This window comes from Camponotus vicinus, unplaced genomic scaffold (assembly GCF_025532165.1).
Source record: "Camponotus vicinus isolate PSW18456_S1 unplaced genomic scaffold, iyCamVici1.0 SCAF_1, whole genome shotgun sequence".
In the NCBI taxonomy this organism is placed as follows: domain Eukaryota; kingdom Metazoa; phylum Arthropoda; class Insecta; order Hymenoptera; family Formicidae; genus Camponotus; species Camponotus vicinus.
In genome coordinates, this window is record NW_028141945.1 from 7699199 (window position 1) to 7720625 (window position 21427).

General features: G+C 30.7%; 2 protein-coding genes and 1 long non-coding RNA gene across 9 annotated transcripts in view; 2 read left to right on the forward strand and 1 right to left on the reverse strand.

Moving 5' to 3' along the window:
- Positions 1–1127, forward strand: part of Cdase (neutral ceramidase) — a 42067-nt gene extending 40940 nt beyond the window's left edge. For all 7 annotated transcript variants that reach the window (XM_083098788.1, XM_083098762.1, XM_083098736.1 and 4 more), the window contains 2 exons: positions 131–299; positions 581–1127. In XM_083098788.1, the coding sequence (XP_082954914.1) occupies positions 131–299; positions 581–628 (217 nt within the window). In that variant the 3' untranslated portion in view covers positions 629–1127. The remainder of the gene's footprint in view (positions 1–130; positions 300–580) is intronic.
- Positions 1–21427, reverse strand: part of LOC145971313 (uncharacterized) — an 84590-nt gene that overhangs the window by 13591 nt on the left and 49572 nt on the right. The gene's annotated exons all lie outside the window — the stretch shown is intronic.
- LOC145971290 (pyrokinin-1 receptor) lies at positions 5237–21372 on the forward strand. The gene is made up of 3 exons (XM_083098825.1): positions 5237–6846; positions 18570–18796; positions 19160–21372. The coding sequence occupies exons 1-3, from the start codon at positions 6033–6035 to the stop codon at positions 19796–19798; spliced, it is 1680 nt and encodes a 559-aa protein (XP_082954951.1). The 5' UTR covers positions 5237–6032; the 3' UTR covers positions 19799–21372.

A 21427-nucleotide genomic window follows, 5' to 3' on the forward strand; every position in this document is an offset into this window, starting at 1 on the left:
TTCTCATATAATAATTATTATTATGGAGTGTCCTAAATTGAAATAAAAAGCACAATTTTATTTCTTCTAGCTATAAAATCTTGATTCTTTTAACGTAATACATCGTAATCGAATATATGTGTGCTTTTAGATTTCAATGGACGAGAACTTCCGTGATACTAGGATCGAGTCAGGTGACCATTACATGGGAAATCCCAGAGGACGTTAAACCGGGCGAATATCGTATCAGGCATAACGGTTACTACCGTTATATTCTTGGTGGCGTGTATCCTTACTATGGTGTCACCAATCATTTTCGAGTAAGTTAACATAAAACATGAAAATATATGTAATCTCTTTCTCTTTCTTTCTTCCTGTTATTGTTTCTTTATAATATATATTAAAATAAGAAACATATTAAATAAGTACATATTAAGATAAGTAAAAGTTTCTTATTTGCGATGATTGCTTCTACAATTTTATATTTTTATTATAATAAATTTACTGTTGTAAAAATGTATTTTTTATTTTTATATATTTTGCGTTAATATCAAATAATTGCGTATTGCATACAAACTTTTATTTGTTGTGATGTTTACAGGTGGAAGTTCCTGCACTACAGAAAATCCGTAAACGTTACTATGGATAACAGTTGGGATATCTTTCCGCCCCATGTGCTTCCTTAGATAAGGAAATCATTACGCTTAATTTATCAAATCAATCCTGCTATGTAATCGTATATATATATATATATATATATATATATATATATGTATGTATGTAAATAGAATATCTATTTTGATTAAATGGCGAGTGTGAACGAGCGAATATATCTTTTTTAAGATATTGCGTCTCTTTGTATTCGGAAGCTTATATATAAAATAAAATATGTTCCTGCTTTTTTCAATAATGCCACGTGATACTACTAGGATTTTTCTATAATGATTAATATGATTATATATTATATTAATATTATTTTCTATAATGATTATACACATGATACATATGTGAATGATTAATTGTAAGATAGAACTTAAAATTATTTTCGCGAGCTTGAATTACAGAAAATAATAGTTATTGTAAAAATATTGACTTTTTTAATAATAAATATATTATTGTGTGCATATATTACATCACACCTCCCTGAATTTTATTAAATTTGATTGAATCTTACTTCTCGAACTTTTATATAAGAGAAATTATGGACAGCATATTCAAAAGGAATTCAAAAGTAAAACTGTAAAAATTTAATTCTTTTATCTCTGAAAATGTAGGAATTCAAAACAATTTCAATTTTTGAGTTGATTCAGAAAGTTTGCTGCATGTATATCGTAAAATTTTACTGATGGCTTTTCAAGCCGGAAGAGAATATTTTTTTCAAAAAAATTGCCTCTCTCTTATTCAAATGTTTTAAATATTATTTCAAAAATTATTCATGTTATTTTATACAATAAGGTCATGTTTTATAACATCATTTATATAATATGAATCTATTATATTAATAAAATTGTAAATAAATTACCTTTAATAAAGAAGAACATATCCTACAAACATCAGAAATATTTTGTGTGCAATTACACATAATGGTTATTTTGTTAACAATTGAAGTCAAATTATAGATTGTATTATATATTATAATTCTATTTATTAATTTGGAAATATCATAATAATAAACAGTATCAGTATCATTACTTGAATGCTTTTTAAAGCATATTACATTCATATCATTCATTGCATATCAGTTCATATCAACATATTATATATATTTACTCATAATTAGGTTATATCCCGTATATTATTAATTAATGATGCAAATCATGGATAAAGAGCTTTTCTATATGAAATGATTATATCTTTAAACTAAAATAAAAATATAATAATATTTCTTCAATTAATAATTTTTCTGACTCTCCGAAGAAAGAGAAAATTCACTAGGACACATTCTAATTCTATTAAATGTATTGGAATTAATATATCCATCATTAAGAATGCATTAATTGAACGATGCAAATTTCTTTGTGATAAATAATAATTATAAATACAATCATTGTGCTTATAAATAACATTAAATTAAAAATATTGTAGACTATGGAAAGTTATTAAAATCCTATTGATCAGTTAAGTATGAAATATATGTTTAACAATAAAATGGTTTAACTTTCAAATGATTTTATTTAATAATCTCAACAAACGATTATCCATTACGCCGTATTATTCCCTGTGCAATAAATACAATAATTTCTATGTAATAATTTTTACACGCAAAGAAAACAAAGTAATTAATTTCGTGTCACCAGAGCACAAAGATAATAGTGACATTTTTTCGTAATCTCGGATATCGCAATTTGCATGCAAATGTTGGAGGCGTGAAATGCGATATCGTCGAGATAATTTATCTATCGCATGCGATAATGTATCCTATAGAGATATATATAACTTTGTGTTTCTCGTATTATATATAATATCTCTTTATACGGATTTGCTTGCAAATGAGATAACGTCACGATTCTTCCTTTTATAGTAACATCATGCATAGTACATATAATAAAATAAATTGGAATTAACTTAAATAATAAATTAAAATATATATATTTATATTATATTTTTAATTTATTCTTTGTTTATATACATTTAACCAATAAATATTTTTATTATATTCTAATTATTACTCTAATTTACGTCTTACTGAATGACGCAAATAAAGAAGATATCGTTGTAAATTCATTTACGAGAGTATAATCTATTGCGAAGCATTACACGTGTCTTCCTCGGAAACATTTTCGTCGAGCGTAATTGGACTTTAATTTCTTTATTTTCCTCGGAGAAAAATTATTTTCCTCTAAGGAAGATATGATCTTAAAAACATTCGATTTGCGGTATCTCTAACATAAACTCTAATGAATTATGTATAAAAGACACTTATTTAATTGCTTTATATATTAATATGTACAATTTTTACCTGTGCAATCTTTCAAAATTCAATTGATCTTTTCTTTTATTTACTCGATACAACTATCTCGCGATATTGAACGTAAAATACTATCTGTTTATATTATTATTACGGTCGTGATATGTTTAATTAATTGGATGAACGGGATTTCGCATTCAAGATGAGATACAACGAAGAGATATAGAATAAGAGACGACCTCACGCAGTACGAATGCGTGTATAACTATATTAAGCGAATGTTAATTAACAAGACTGGATAATATGCATGTTGATGTCTTGGTAAATTTCATTGATATAATAAATTGACGCGCACAAACACACAGCTCATTCGCTTGTATGTTCAATCTGTATTTCTGTATGCTATGCTCTATTATTTGCAGTCGACTTTGCACTCGCAGTCTGTATTCAAGTGCATCGCGGTAATCTAGGACAAGCATAACAGCGTCGATACGTTTGCGAATGTTAAAGCCGAGATAAACAGCCGACACTTCAAAGCAGGAACCACTGGAAATGAGGAGTGTAATTAGTAATAAGAATAAAAACAAAGGAAATGAAGTGAAATGAATTGATGGAGTCTCGGAGGCTGATGACTCGCTTCAAACGAAGCGAGTCATCAGCTTAGCAGAGAGATGGTCACGTTGCATTGAACGTACAAATATCCTCGACGGGCTTCATTCGCGAAATCGCGAGCAAAATATTGTGAAAGCACCGGAGAATGATATGGCTCATTTTTCTTCGATAAACTTATCGTCCTCGAGTACAAATCACTCCAGACCCCGTGACACTATTATCGAGAGGAATACGAACGATAATAGTCCCATTCCAACATAATGACAATGTTCGATAATTTAAAAATAGTCGTAAATTAATTTAGCAGAGATAAATTGATTACGCATCAACGTAGGAATAACAAGTGCGTGCTCTGTTTAATTAGCAATTTTGTGTTAATTTTGTTTTTCAATGTGTATGATGTACATTTTAAAATTTTCTCTTTCGTTCAAAATATTTCATTGTAACTTGAAACATAGATAGTCACATTTCATGCGTAAAACAAAGATTTTACGTATTAATATAACCTTTGGCGCGATTTAAATTTCCATTGAATTTATGCGCTTTTAAATTATATAAGGCACACGTGCACAGAAGTGAATGCAATTATAAACGACTTACCGTCTCTTTCAATTATAAACCACTTACCGTCTGTTTCATTGTTCTTAGATAAATACTTGTCGTCTTTCATTTTACATTTCCTACATTTTTAAAAATATAATTAAATTTGCCGCAAATATGTAAGACAAATATTTAAAAATCCTGAGGATAAAAAAATTAAGAAATTCGAATATTGAGATTTATACATTTACTTGATATAGAATTAAGAAAAATTTATATTTTATGCACAGATCATGTAATTAGTTTTATAGAAAAATTAATGCTATATAAATATCAAGTTATATTTTATAATTTAAAAAATTAATAAAATTTTTAATAAACTACGAAAAAATAAAAAGATATAAAAAGACTTAGAATAAAGAAACTATATAATATAAATAATATAAATAACAAAAGAATTGTCAATAACTACTTGAATTCGTTAATTGCACTGGAGTTTGCAAAAACAAACTCTAGAATCAGGATATCAGAATAATTCCCCGAGGCAAGGAAATGATTCTCTTCTCGCAAGCATTACTATTCTCATAAGAATTACTGACATTTTATCGAGTTAATTATAATTATTTTATCAGTTAATATTTTTCAACGATGGATTAGTTACGCTTCCTCGAGAGAATTGCTGCTGCAATATAAAAGTCTGCAAAAACATTTGCCTTTTAAATCATTTGCCTTTCAAAATATCAGAAAGCGTATTTTCTTGTTGAAGTTAAAATTCAAATAGACAAATTTGCATATTTAATTTGATATTTTTCTCTCTTAGAGTTAAATAGAGATATAAATGCATAGCGTGACAAGAAGGCAAGGTCAAGTTTTATAAAACAAAATAATGAGATGGCGAGAGCGGGCACTTACCTCTCTCAGTTACTAAATAAATATATAAATATAATCCACTGCGGGGAATGATGGCGTCGCAAACTCGAATGATATTTCGGCCGTAAATAAACGTCGTAAAAAGGAAATGGACCGGCCGATGCGCAGGCTACAGCTACACGAACAGCTGACTCTAAAAAGAAAAAGAGAAACTCGTCGTTCTTCGCTCTTTGTCGAAAGGAAAAGGTATCTGAAAAAAATGGGGAATCCTACTGATTCCCGAATGGTATCTAAAGGTATCGGCGCGCCAGCGCTGAACTTGCCGGATGGAGGAACGGCCGGCGTCCTTCGGCGCGTCGCGGCGTCGGCAGTCGTGATTCGACCGGCGTCCGTAGCGGCAGGTAGACTATCCGCTCCTCCAAAGTGTGAACAAAACTTCCCCACTCGAGGAAAACAAACCGCTAAAGATACACGCGAAATTGTTCCCCCGTGAGACTATCACGTGTTCGCGCGCGTGGATGGGGAGCCTGAATAAAAAAGCTTCGTCGATATAAAAATTAAACAATAGAAGTGATATTTAATAAAAAACTGCGTTATGGCGTTTCTGTTTTTGTTGAGCGAGTTTCGTGAAGCACTTTGCGACTTCGAGCCTCAATATATGTAACGAAATAAATGATAACGAGTTATCAATCGAACAAACTTCCCAAAGACACGAGATCTAGAGAATCTAATAACTTTCACATATAAGAAGAAATCTATATGTAATTTTCTTCAGCAACCCTCCTCGGAGATTGATTTCGGCGTGAATCAAATAGAGATCAAGTTTCCCTCGCTCTTGTTATTTGTGAGAAGCCAATTTACCCTGAGGACAAAAAAAGAGAAAACAGAAGAAAACTTGAGAACTTTTATCACTGAAGAAGAAGAATAGGTGGAACCTAACAGCGCATGAAATCAATGAAAATTCCATTTATCTCTTTCGTATGAGACCAACTGGCCATCGACGAAAAAGACGAAAGAAATTTGCAGCACTTTTGTCGCGAACTATCGGGAAAAAAACGGGATCGCACCCGAGAATGTCAAGGAACGAAGGCATTTTCGTGCGCGTCATATAATAGGGATCAGGATGGCTCCAACGTCGATGCTCTCAGACGACGTCTACGCCAAGGCCAGCTTTAATGATGGCCTGGCATCGGAGCGATACATATTTAACGACACGTACGACTTCTCCGCCGTATCATTCGGTCCGTATCGGGATTCCCTATACGTGGTGATACCGATGACCGTAATCTACGCGTCCATCTTTCTTACGGGCATTGTCGGCAATGTTAGCACGTGCATCGTGATTGCGCGCAACAAGTCCATGCACACCGCAACAAACTATTATCTCTTCAGTCTGGCCATGTCCGACCTGTTGCTACTCGTGTCGGGCCTGCCAGCGGAGGTGTACATGGTCTGGTGCAAATACCCGTACATCTTCGGGGAGGATTTCTGCGTATTGCGCGGCCTCGCCTCGGAGACGTCGGTGAACGCATCCGTACTCACCATCACCGCCTTCACCGTCGAGAGATACGTGGCGATCTGCCATCCGTTTCTCTCGCAGACTCTGTCGAATCTGTCCCGCGTGATCAAGCTGATCCTCGCGATATGGCTGATGGCCTTGGCGTGCGCGCTACCCCTGGCGTTGCAATTTGGCGTGGTCCAGCATAGCGACCATCCCGACATGGTCATGTGCACGATCAAGAGAATCATTATCGATCACTCATTCGAACTGTCCACGTTCCTGTTTTTCGTGTTGCCCATGTGCCTCATCACGTTTCTCTACGTGTTGATCGGCCTCAAGCTCAGAAAGTCGAACATGACTGTCCCAGGCAGAATCGAGTCGATGAGAAATTGCAGACATCCTGGGAGATCGTCCAGGAGGGTGTTGAAGATGCTAGGTGAGTTTCTGTGAGGATCTCTCTTCATCCTATTTTCATTGCAGCGATAAATAAATTATTTGTTTTTAATTATTTAATTATTAATAAATTCATTTTCAAATTCAAGTGTCGGCTTGAGTGCGTTTGAGATAAACCTTCGTTGTTCCCTTGGATAAACGACCAAACGGTTGGAAAATGAATCGACAACATACAACATCCTTGACTACGCAATTAAATAAGGATACGAACAATTGATAGTTTGCACGATAGATGTTGAAATTATTCTATAAATCTCTCTCTCTCTCTCTCTCTCTCATCTTGTTTTTAGATGTAAATACATTTAATGATTCAGCAAACAAATTACTGTAATATTGCGATGCCGCTCAGCGCTTAACTACGATCATAACGATCGCATGCAGTCGCTTTAAAAAATTCGCATTATTATCTCATGATAAATATCAACGTGTCATAAAAGCGGTTATCTAATGAATAGCTCAGAAATAAACAACACGCTGTCATTAAATTCATTAATCAATAAAGGTAAACATTAAATATTCGCCAAAGAAATCGAAGATATTTCTGCAAGACAGTAATGATTCCATACAAAAAAGATCGCCTAAGAAGCTAAAGAAGCATTTAAAAAAATATCAGTCGTCACTAAATAGGTTTTCCGAAATGAACTACACATGTCTAAGCAAGTACATAACGAGGCGTAATATTATGTTACGTAACACGTATCACCATCAAGAACTAGACAGGAGAAACTGTTTACTTATGCGAGTTTAATTCAGCGTTTTAAATATGTATGCTTACTTTTCACCGTTAAAATTTCCATTAAAAATTTCAGGTCGAACATTAAACTTTGTGATGAATTGTTCAAAGTTACAAATGCTAAATAATCAATGTTAAAGATATGCCATGAATACTCGTTTTTTATGCAATGCGAAATTATTATGCAAAATGAGAAATTATCATGCGTAATAGTTTTATATTATAATATTGCGTATGTGCAGTACCCATTGTCCGCGTTCCAATCGACTGAATTCGGCTTGAGACAAAATTTACGATGTATGATATGCGAGTTGCGTAAAATCGAAAATTTCCAATTCTACACTTGTGACTTTTTAATTTTGCGAAACGAAATATCTGTGAATGGATTACTTTTTCATCCATCAATGCCATCAACGCGTTAACTAAAATCAATAATAAAATTACACACACACATATACATTTTTTTTAATTATTCTCGTAATTCAACACGAATCGATAAATTTAACATGTAAATTTTGCGCGTAAAAATCACATATATAATTAGATCACAGTGATAATCATTTCATTATGAATACGATAACTGTATTATAGTTGAACAAACACTGCCCGCATTTATTTTGCATGATGCACAGATGCATCTGCATATATTTACAGTTTTATGTACTCTGTATTATATTGTCTTTTCCGAGTAAGCAGAGAAAGTCTATCTCTACATCGAATGTGTAAACTCGAAACAAGAATCTATGGCGTCAGTTATTTTTACATCGGTCGATATTTTTTTATTGGATGCTTGATTGTCCTATAATTCTACATTTCATCAGAATTATTGCATATATCAGAAAGAGAAAAAGAGAAAACAGAAGTTTGAAAACAAATAAACCCCGTTTGATCATTAATAAGATAATAAGCAATTTTTAAATGTTTATTTCTATGATTTTTCCTAAATAGTATTTTGTATACATTGAAACTTTTATTACATATGTCAGCTTCAATGGCTAAATATAATAAAATCTTTGTGTAATTCAGTGCTGGTTCATTCTCACTCTCTCTCTTTCTTTAAAATGGTAGAAATTTATTTACGTACAGTGCTATAGAATTCTTACTTATTATGTACATACATATATCTTTGAAAAAATAATAGTGTGCTCGTGTTTTCATGTCTCCAAAAGATGTATTCGTTTGTCGCTATACAACATTCTCTGTTATTAAATGCTATTTGTTTATACTTAGAGATGTGTGTGTTGCTTTAATATAAAAATCAAAATTAACATGATACAAAAATCTTATTTTTTTATCGGAGAAACTAGAATTTTTTGCCGCTTTCTCTCTCTCTCTCTCTTCCTCTCTCTTTCTGTCTCTTTCTCCTTGCACCTATAAATAAATTTTTATTTTTAAATTAAAATTAAATATTATATATATAATAACAAAATATTATAATCTTACATACATGATATGTTCCTTCCATGTATAAGAAATTAACATTCATAGCAATGCTCCTTAGGATAGGGATAGCGACACGGCGCCTTTACGGCCGCAAGGCGTCATCGTGAGCAATCTGGAGAACTTAAAGGTCACATCTTCTCACAGAATCCAGCACGATGCTTCGAGGCATCTTCAAAGCGAGTAAACATTTCACCGAATATGTCATCTTAAAATACATTTATTTACGCACAACTTACTTTGAACGCAGAAACGCGTCATATCAAATTAGACGTAATGTGACTTTAGATTCATCCAATATCAGTCTTACTATTGTCCGTCGTTCGGATATAATGGAATTCTTCTTGTCCTTTTCACGTATTCTTTTCAAATATCATCGTTTTCAACTCCTTTTTACGAAAAGTTCTTCTTCCGCTCCGATCCACAGCGCGTGATCCGATTGTATTTCTCAAAATGTTTATTCAATTTAACGTTTCAGCAAAGTTCTCGAATTGTTCGACCGTTGGAAAATTCCGGACTAGTAGCCGACACGTGTATCTATGCAACGTCTGCGTCACTTTAATGTTGCCTTGAGTGTCCTTTAATCATCTCAACTTTTATTCATCAAATCCGAATAAGTAAAGCAATCAACATGACAAATCCGTCGTAATCGCATGTGGGTATAAAACGTACAATACATGTGTGTAAACGGAAAAATGAGGGCGAATTTAATTCTTCTTTACTGTAATGTAAACCAATGATACTGGGAAACTGCGTCAGCCATAGACAATAGAAGTAAGCTGGAAAATTGGAGTAATCGCTGGATTTCTTTTTAAAATGCTGAAAAAATATGAACGAAATATTACAAGAGAAATATTTTGTGACAAACTGAAAAATTTCGAGACTTTATTATTCAAAGAAATAATTTTCTATAAAAATGTTACAAAGATCTTCTACTTGTTAATAATAAATTTTGTATATTCTCGCATTTTTTAATTTTCCATTAATCCTCGCATTTTTTAATATTTCATACACATATGAAATTTATTCGCGGTAAAATGATATCTGTAATAAAATAATAATGAATACATTAGTCTTATCAAGTGCATATCTTTGAACATAGCCTTTAAACGTAGCCTTTTCATTAGGGAGGTAACGTAATTTTATACATTTATAAGTACATTTTATACATATACATATATCTTCCTATAATCACAAATTATCATTCAATCATGACTGATAAAATACTGTCCGACAGACATGGTCAATTCTTAATCATCGAATAAAGACACACACTGAGAGAAAAAAATTATATTTTATCGATATAGGATCGAAAGTTTTACGCACTCAATTAACTTTTTTATTCCGTCGTTTATCATGAGAGGAATTTCTTCTCTGATAAAAGGTAACGATTATGGTAAACGCAAATTTAATTAGAACTCTCGAATAAAATCTAATTAAATATCGATCATCTTCACATTGGGAAGAATTGGGAAGAATTGAGAAGAATTGGAAAGAATTATATATAAAATAAGATCACACATAAAAAAAGTATATATCGTTTTTTTGCTTCATGTTCAACTTTCACTTCTCTCTAAAATTCTATCAAAGTTACTCGAAGGATACAATTCTATCAAAGTCTATCAAAGTCGTTCGTTGGAAAAACACAATACATATCAACGTCGAAAGTTCAGCTACAATAATTATTAGCATCTTTATAGAATTAATTAAGCATAATCGATAGGGACGCATCAGTGTTAGGTTGCATTAAGTTGTTGTTCGCGAAAATTGTATAAACATCTCACACTATATTTTGCATTATATTCTTCAATGAACGCTATATTAGAAATTAACTTGATTATATGTATTTAAAAAAGAGGAAGAATATTTTTTTTAAATAATTTATAATTTCTATAAGTACAAGCATTGTGATAAGGATGATGAATGTGATCAAAGTTTCTTGATTATTTGAAAGTTTGCGCAAACTGTAATTAATTTGTTGAATTCATCGACGTCTGCGCGATTTTAATCTAACATGTCTTTATGAATTTTCTGTAACGAGTGCGGAAAACTTTTGTATTTTCATATTGCTTGTAGATTTTTATTAAACAATTTGACTGAAGGATTAACAATATATCGACAATTTGCATAAAAGAGTCGCACATATTGTTTATATATGTTTTAATGTGCGATTTAAATCTAACGATGTTTACAATCGACATATTTAAATGATGCAAGAAGATGAGAGCCACATGTATCTTCTCTGATTATCTATGTAATCTATTAAAAACAAAGCAGTAATGTCTGATAAAAGCATTTAATTGGTGGTAGACTCTCTTATAACTAGACACACACAAAGGCTGAACATCTTGCACTCTAATTGACGTGAGCATAATATGGACATTAGATCCATATAATAGCGAACTCATTCTGCTGAACAATTACATGTTGCTCATCATTTCGAATGATTGATTGATCGAATTTTTTTCGATAGGCTTCGATTAATTGTTACAACGAGACTATTCATCAATTCCCAATAATAAGCAACTGTTTTCGATAACACAGATAACAAAAATGATCGATTGATTCAATCAAAAAAGAAACCTTTTTTTTCTTCTTCGTATTAAATTAATACTTCAAATATTTTTATAACACTTACAACAATTAATATCTATATTTTTACTAAAACAAGATCGAATAGAAATGTACGTAGAGGATATGATAAATAACACATCAATGTCGATATAAAAAATGTGGAATATTTTTAGGGCGTCACCTAGATTAATTGTTGCAACGAGATTCTTGATCAATTCTCAATAATATGCATCATCATATGTTCTCGATAACTCAAATAAGAAAATTATCTATGATTTAATCGAAGAAGGAAACGCTTTTTCCTTGTTCTACATAAAAATTAATACTTGAAGCAGTTTTTAATACTTACAACAATTTATATTTATATTTTTGTTAAAATGATATTGAATATAAAAATATATATAGAAATATACATTGTAGGATATGACATAATGATCAATATAACACGTCGTCAATATCGATGTCAAAGATGTGAAATATTTTTCGAACGTCGCCAAACGTCGCATACGCTTCTAAATATTCAATGTGCGTCCCGCACATAATGTAACGTACTGCCGATCATTTTCAACTGAAAAATGCGAGGATGTCGTCTAAAGGAAAACAAATCTTACTTCGAGATAAATCATCGTCGGTTTCTAGTAATAGCGAAAAGGATGAATTGCGAAAGATTGTCGCAAAAGAGAAGGATTACTATCGGCTGTGAAAACGGTAGGGCGGGATGTCTTCAATCACGAATGTTTTTCCAAGATATCTCACGTACAGTGAGAGAAACGTTCAGTTTTAGTGATTCGAGTAATCAAACATTTCGCAAGATTATCATCATATGAATTGCTTACGAAAAAACAGATTTTTAATTCAAGTAGTTTTAATTTTTGATTGAAAAAAAGTGGATGATACTGTATAAAAATATACATATAAAAAGAATATACTGTTATATATAAGTAAAAAATACATATCATTTGTGAAAACATATCATCCTGGAAAATACACGTTACATTTCTTTTTTTTTACCATCATATGAATTGCTTGCGAAGAAACAGATTTTTAATTCAAATAGTTTTAATTTTTGATTGGAAAAGAGTGGGTGATACTGCATAAAAATGTACATATAAAAAGAATGTTATAAGCAAAAAATACATATCATTCGTGAAAAATATATCATCCTGGAAAATACATGTTAAATTTTTTTCTTTTTGAATGACGCATTTATATGAACGAATTTACATTTTGATGTTGCATTTAATACACACACACACACACACACACACACACACACATACAGGGTGTCAGGCAATTTTTGACCTTCACGAAATAAGAAGGTAGATTGGCTCAAATTAAGAAGGAAGGTACTATACTATTTTGCGATATTCGCAATAATTAACGAAAAATTAATTAAAGAAGATCGGCCAATGCGCGTGGCTAGAAGCACACGACGGCGAAGGCGGTCTGACTGTAACATAATGGCGGCGCGCGGCGAAGCGGTGATTAGGGAGGGGAGGAGCGATGAGTGTGTAAGCGCGTGGCGAAAGCTCCGAAAGAAAATCCGTACAGCGGATTGTCTCGCAACCTGCAGTGATACGGTCACGAAGATCTTGAATATCACGCACTGATGTAGCATATACGATTGTCTTTAAATGTCCCCACAAATAAAAGTCTATCGGATTGAGATCCGGAGAACGTGGAGGCCCACCGGTGGATAGGAAGAGGTGGACCTACAAAGTAGGTCCACCTCTACTATCCACCGATCACCGTAAGTTTGATTCAAAAAATCACGACTAATACGGCTAAAATGAGGAGGAGCTCCATCATGCATAAAGTACATGTTTTGTCTAATCATCAATTCATTTTCAACATTTATTGTAACATACTCAAGGTCACATTAAAACCAAATGTAAATAAGCCTAATTAAACGATTGTCGTCCACAATAATTATTCCTAAATTTTTCCTTATGTAAGTAATACAGCTAACAGTATTTTCAATATAACTCCTGAAATAAGCATTTCCGCACCTATGTCCATATAACATTTTTTCATCCTTCAGGTGTGAGGAATATCTCCTTAAATTTTTGACATACCTTTTTAGAGAACACCCTGTATATATATTTTATTAAATTTTGTTTTTGATTGGAAAATAACGGATTATATAAAAATATGAATATTAAGAAAATATATTTTATACAAATAAAAAACATATCATTCGTAAAAAATATTATTCTTAGCAATATGTTACATTTTTTTTTTGAAAGCATTAACATAAACTACTTGTATTTCTACATTGCATTTAATATCAATATTTATCAAACTTTATTACATATCCATTCATAAAAAATTCAGATTTTTGATCATGCGTGGGGCGCACAAAATTATAACATTTATACAAGGCGAAAAGGAACACAATCAACAATCTCAAACAACGGAAACGAAAACGCCACAATTTACTGCCGATCAATCTCTTCCAGATGAAGACAAAATACGGAAATGACGACAGCCATAAATTAGTTGGAAGAGAAATCCAGAAAGGAAATAGATGGATTGTATTTTGATGAATCTTACATCATCCTCCAAATTTCCTGGTAAATGGATCTCTTACGATAGCTACTATGTATTTCCCAGCAGTATTTTTTTTATTATTTGTCGTATGTGGCGTAGGTATTAACCGTAATAAAGAACGCGTTTTCCTACAACAATCAATCTGTCAACGGAATGTTGTTATTGTTTGCACTGACATAAATGCGCATTGAAGATAATATCTTCAAACATCGGCAAAGAAAAAATATATAATATATATAATTAAGCATAATTAACTTTAATAACTGAAACTTCGATGAATTAGTTTCATTAAAATAGAAAAAGAACAAATGTACGCATCAACATCTTCAATCACTTTATCAAGTCAATCGAATCACTTTATCATCATCGCTTAATTAAAATAATTTAATAATTAGAAAATTATATTACAAATATAATATAATACGTGACAGCAGGGCAAGTTATCTAGTTTTGCATATTTGCTCGTACTACTGATTGTGAGTCAATCAACAGCGGATCATTGCATTTAAACAGTTGATAATGCATTTCCGCAAAATTTCACAAATCATGTCAAGTATAGATTATTATTCTCGTATTAAATATATTATAATAGCGAAATATAATAGCTTCCTCGAAGTTTGCATGTAATTTGAATCACTGCGTAATTTAATATATATTATTCTCTTCTCTTTATTTTCTTCTTTTTGTAATATATAAAATATTATTATTTTAAAATATAATATTAAACATAATTTTATACATGTTGAAAGATATATTAGTTATTACATTTAGTTTTATAATTGAATCAGTTTATTAATATTATATAAATATTACATTTTGTATATTCGATCGATTACGGAATATTACACGTGACTCGGCCAAAAAAAAGAACAAACTCATTCCTTCGGAAAATATCACCAATCAATTTCATGCTACATTTATATCTTGCCGTCCATCGCCTTGGTCATTATCTACTTCATTTTATGTTTGCATAATAAGATCACGCATACGAGAATGAATCGAGCGAATTTCGCGCGCAGCAAACAGTTATTACTATACGTTACAAATTATTATTCGTTTTACTATCAGTAGTAACTAGTAGTGCTTTGTAAAATATTATTTCCACGACTAGAAGATAATCAAATTTTACATAGAACTTGCAAACAAGCTACAAAGTAGGTGAGTTTATGCGAAGGGCATTGCGCATTCACGCGGCGGAGTCTCTCAAATGCATTCGTATCGTATTGACAAAGCAAACTCCATCCACACAAGTTTAATAAGCCTTGCCGTTCACGTGTGTTTCCTCACGATGTGTTTCCCCTTGCTATTACTATTACAAGCATTAAACTTTCCACGAACTTTAACACTACTCGTTATAAGATCTTACATTAAATTCTATATCGATTCAACCGAAAACAAGCGCATTAATCATAATAGACGTAAAATGTTATGCAAAGGACGCCGAATATTTGTCACACCGCTTACGACACTGCTTTTCTTGTTTTTTTTTCTGACAAAAAACATATGAGCAGATGAAATCGAGAATCGATTGTGTCACGAGATATCACTCTCTTTCTATATTACCGTGTCGAGATATCTTAAATTTATGGATCATTACATCCATTATTCACTATTTTTTGTTACTAAAGTCTATCATGTATCAGGAACTAATACAAGTTGAATTCAAAATGATGAGAAGAATGATGAGAAAAATGCGTTTTAACAAGCACTCTATTTAATCTGATATTCTTCACAAGAACATTTCCATCGTTTATTTCGAAATCTTTGCAAGCTGAAAAATATAAAATCGATTAATTATTTAGAATCGATTATAATTATGTTAATATGTGATATAAAATAAATAATAACTTAAAACGTAAGAAAAATTATATAAATAAACGAAGTTTATATACATATACCAATTACATATGATGCATATCGATACAAGATATGATATTGCATTACTTGATATAACTCGAGGAAATTAAATAAGAGACGATCTAAAAATTTTTTCATTTTTTAAATGATTTTAATAAAAATATAGGAAATTTATAATCTTGAATATTGAGAGAATGAATATAAAATAGAAATGTCTAGCACATATCTGAATGATATAATTAATGAAAAAAATTAAAAAATAATATAAATAATGCAATCTAAGTAAATGTATTCAGATGACTTTAGATACTTCTATCTTACTCTCTATTTAAAAATGTAATTAAAAAGTTTTTTATATAAAATAAATATATGTATATTTTCTTACACTAAAGATATGTGATTTTTATAAAATAAATTTTAATTTTTTATAACAAATTATTTTCTGTAGAAAAAATATTACTTTCACATAAAAATTTCTTCACTTTATTCCATATTTTAACAGCATACAATTCATTTTTTTTATTCTTACATATATACAGGACTTTTCTAATAATCTATGAATAGAAGAGAAGAGAAGAAACTATATTCCAAACTTATATAATACTGTAGCAGTATATTAGTTTATAATTATACTGGTATAAAGTAATGAGCAATAAGCAGATTTAATAATATATAATTACATCTGAAATAATCATGTATAAGCATCATTCATCATTTTTCTATCATATGATGATAAAAAGGTTTCAAAGTCCTAAATATAATTTGCGAAGAAAGAGACGCAATAAAATCCAGAAATGGCAATAGATATTTATTTGCTAATATTCTTATTAGATGATTTCAAAAATCGTCCCTCATTTTAATAAACATCGATCGTAATAGAATTTTTTCATTATATAATTAATCTTGAAAATTATATTAGTATACGTGCAATATTATTTTATATTATTTGTAATAAGTCATATTAATTGTGACAAAGCAAATACGTTTTATATAACGTATTAAGTGCTGCAATTAATACAGAATGTGATGCAGAATAACGATAACCGGCTTCAGAGAACGGAAAATGGCGCAACTACAAATTACTACAATTTACAAAATATGCGGTTATTTTAATATGAGCAACGCAACATTATTTTTACGAATATTTTTCAGGACGTAAGAAAATTTTTATTAATTCATATTTATTGATTTTATATTCGTGAATTATATTAATAAAAATTCTTTATAGAAACTTATAAGATACGATAGATAATGCAATAATTTTAAATGTAACTATAATATTCATTAAGTACATATCTTCTTTCCGAATAGATTTAATATACATGTACAATACATACAATAAAGATAACTATTGTACAATTTAGTAGAATAAAACAACGCTTCTACAACAATGTCTCTATATAAATGACATGAATAAAGGTCAATGTAGAAATCCCCGATAAAGAAATAAACTTTTACTGATACATATTTTTGAATTGCTCTTTGGAAAATTTAATTAAAAAGCAATTCAGCATAGTATCTCATAGAACAAAAGCGAACATTAATTTGGCCCCAATTATTTAAAAAAGTATAGGTTATTAATAAAAATACGATTACACATTCCGTAACATGTTTTCATAACAGTGCTTAATTAAGCAAAAATTCAAAAGATCACTGGTTAATTTAAATGATTATTGTAATATTTTATTTTATCATACTACTTTTGTTGTAAAATATCGAATTTTATTAACGTAATTCCGTAATCATATTTCTGTAATTCGATAAATTTTTGTTTGTTATACAAACAGTATTCTACTTGGATATAAAATAGAACGTTATGAAATCATTTTATAAAAGAGATTTCTAATGTTCTAGACATAATTGAATTTATTTTAATTGATTTAAATTTATCCAATTAATCATCCACTTCCATTTTTTATTAAAAAAAGTATTTGCGATATTAGTTAGCTTCTTTATGTATATTATATTAGCAAAATATTTAAATATACAAGATGTTTTTTTTTTCAATATAAAAATAAAAAGCAATAAGAACCAGCACGGTAAATAAAGTGCACATAAATTTATTGAAAAGCAAAAACATTAATCAAAATAAAAATGCGAATCCCTTTCATTGAGCCATCCTCATTGCATTAGTAATATAATGTTGCTTCTTTTCTTTATTTTCAATCATGACATTTGATTCAAGGTATTATTAATCTTCTTGATATCATTCATTTGTAAAATTATTTATTATATATTAATATTTTGAGTTCTTAGATATTATCTGTTTTATTATTACGTCTCCTTATTTAATCCCCAAGAGACTTAAATAGAGTGAAAAGCTTTCAAGAATTGGATAGAGCTCCGGTAGCTTAGGTTCATTAAACCCGTATTCACTATAAGCTTCTAAAAAAAGATCGATCTCAATATCGCAAATAATAATTTATTATAAAAGGAAATAGGTAATAATATAATGACTACGCATGCGTTTGTTACGGTGTAAAAAAATAGTCAAACAATAATAAGTCCATTTGACGGATGCAAATTATACAAACGTTTACGAATTGTTGCAGTCGCGGTTGTGATAGCATTCTTCATTTGTTGGGCCCCGTTTCATGTACAACGATTAATCGCCATATATGGAACTAATACGGAGGATCATATCACATCAAATGGCCCGTGGATGGAGTTCCTGTACATCTTAATGACTTATGTGTCGGGTGTTTTCTATTACGTATCCACGACAATCAACCCGATCCTTTACAACATTATGTCGCACAAATTCCGCATAGCGTTTATGGTAAGAAACCTAAATTGAACTAAATTGAAGTGGATTTTATCTGAAAATCATTTTAATTGATAACTTTTTTATCAAAGTTATAATACATGTATTACAATTTTAAAATTAGTAATGTAATAATTATTTAAAATTTCAGTAAAAATGAAAAATGAAAAAATACTTCTTTAAAAATATTATATAAAAAAATATATATTGGAACATTGGAAAAGAATAACAGACACAATAATTGAAAAAAAATGTCTTAAATTTATATTTTTTAAATAAATAAGCTTCTTAAATTGTTACTATTTCACTATAAATTTTGTCTGTTTTTGCACAATATATTTTACTTGTCATAAATTAATCCAGTCCGAACCGTTCTAGGAGACGTTATCGAAGAGCTGCAGACTTCCTGGATTGCCGGCGCGTCACGAGCAACGTTCGTATTCCAGCCTGTCGCGATCTCAACAAAGAACTATCGGTGCTTATGGTTCTAGGACAGCTGGAACCGGTGGAGGATCCGGTGGAGGATCAGGTGGAGGATCAGGCGGAGGATCAGGTATAATAGCGGATAGCATGGAAGGTTCGGGAAATTCTATGGAAGACAGTCAAAGACAACCGATGAAAGATACAGAAAATTTGCCGGAATCTACCGGAAGGAACTCAATGCCGAAGGAAAATGTTAAAGAAACGAGGAATAACAGTAGTTTGCAACCATCTTACAATGAGCATCATAAGTCGCAGGAAGGCAAACGTGGCAAGGATCGATCGATTCGTAGGAATCAGGACACATCGTGGACGAAGAGAACAATGTACAAGAGTGTGCAAGTTTCCGATATGGCAAGATCAGAGAAAAAATGGTCGAGGCTTCTAAAGTGGCTACCTGGTTTTAAAGTTTTCAAATTTCCTCGTGGATCAACCGTGCCCGAAGAACGCGTGTTTGACGAATCCGGAAATCCTCGTGAAGAACTGTCAATGACTATGTGGAACATCCGCGACAACAATGAACAGCGACCTGTCTGAAAAGAGAATGTTTTTGCACGGATGTTTTTTTCGAAATCTTTGAGAAGACTGATACTTTCGTCTCGATCTGCATTTTCCTTGAATAATGACACTAACAATCGCCACTTAAAGAAGAATGTGATGTACACTAATACAATAGTACGACCAAAATGAGATGACTTGAAAGTTCTCCTAAGGTCATGGTTTTGAGAACTTTCTTTGCTAATGGAGAAGACTGAATAATGTTTGTAACTCCGATTCTCATGATTAATTTAAGAAAGTTCTAATGAGAGCATTCAACGAGAGTAGGGAATAAGAAAATCTTCAGAAGAAAAGCCACAAAATTTGACACGGTGATTTACTATCCTTATTTGCCAAGCAAATTCTGTCGCTGGATGTTGGCATCCGACGCTCTGCATCTACAAATAAATTCAGAGCTTCAAACGGATAAACATGTCAAGATTATTGCGGTCTTATATCATAGTGATGTAGTAATAAATCAAATCAATAGCACTCTGCGATCTCAGAAATCTTTCGGAATGCACTCTCGTCAAATATACACTCGTTGGATCGGCAAAATTTTATTTATATTACTTTATTTTATTTTGCGTAGTATATATGTACATATTATGCGAGTATCATTCTGTTTTTTATTTTTTCTCTTTGAATCTTTGTATGTCCGATATCAAAATGCTTCTAATGGATAACTCTCTTTGAAATATTGAATATAAAAATATAAACGAAATCTAAACGAAAAAAAATCCATATAAAAAATATAAAACTGAATTGATAGAATTTTATTTGATCTATTTGTTTATTCTTTGCTTCTAAAACAAAGAATGATAGAGTGCCAAATATTTTGCTAAATACGCAAATAGCATAAATAATTATCATTAAACTCAAAAGGATTATATTATACACAGCAGTTTTAATATTTAACGTGATAAACTTAAAACATATATATTATGTAATGCATAATACATATGTTTTAAGTGATCGTTAACGATTACTCGAATTATGAAGCTTTATGGTCATCAATGATTAATTGTAATCAATGATTAACATGTAAAGCGTTTTATGAATGCATCATGTATACATATTTTTGACATCGTATGCAAATTGCATAAATTGCATAAATTGCGAATTAGTTTTGAGAGAAGTAAAATCTAAAACACAAAATCTGTAAATTCATTCTTTAATAATATAAAATTAATTCTGTTGATCTCAGATCACATCATAAAACATACTGTACATAAAACTACTATATCGAGTTCATTGCAGATTAAAATCTTCAGACAGTTAAAGAGATAATTTTATGTAATTGTATATAATCTTAAAATGAATAAAATATCTTGTAATGTATACAATGTTGATACTGTATTGTAAAATATTGTAGCTCTCTTTATGTCGATTGAATCTTGACAATATGATATTTGTTATGTAAATGACATGAGTGTAAATTATTTATTAACTGTAATAAATTCTTCGTCGTCTTTTTTATTAATTTTAACCGCATGTCTTTTATTGAATGTTATTTGTAAATGTATATACACTAAATGTATATACATTTCAAGTATCAATATTTTTGATAATTATAGATATAGAATACCTGTGTCTTAAATTTATCTGCTTTTTCATTCTCTTTTCTCC

Bases quoted from the DNA above. Each gene is read 5' to 3' on its own strand.
- LOC145971290 (XM_083098825.1), top strand. From the start codon at position 6,033: ATGGCTCCAACGTCGATGCTCTCAGACGACGTCTACGCCAAGGCCAGC. The intron at 6,847-18,569 runs GTGAGTTTCTGT...GAATTGTTGCAG, and splicing joins GAGGGTGTTGAAGATGCTAG to TCGCGGTTGTGATAGCATTC. The intron at 18,797-19,159 runs GTAAGAAACCTA...GAACCGTTCTAG, and splicing joins AATTCCGCATAGCGTTTATG to GAGACGTTATCGAAGAGCTG.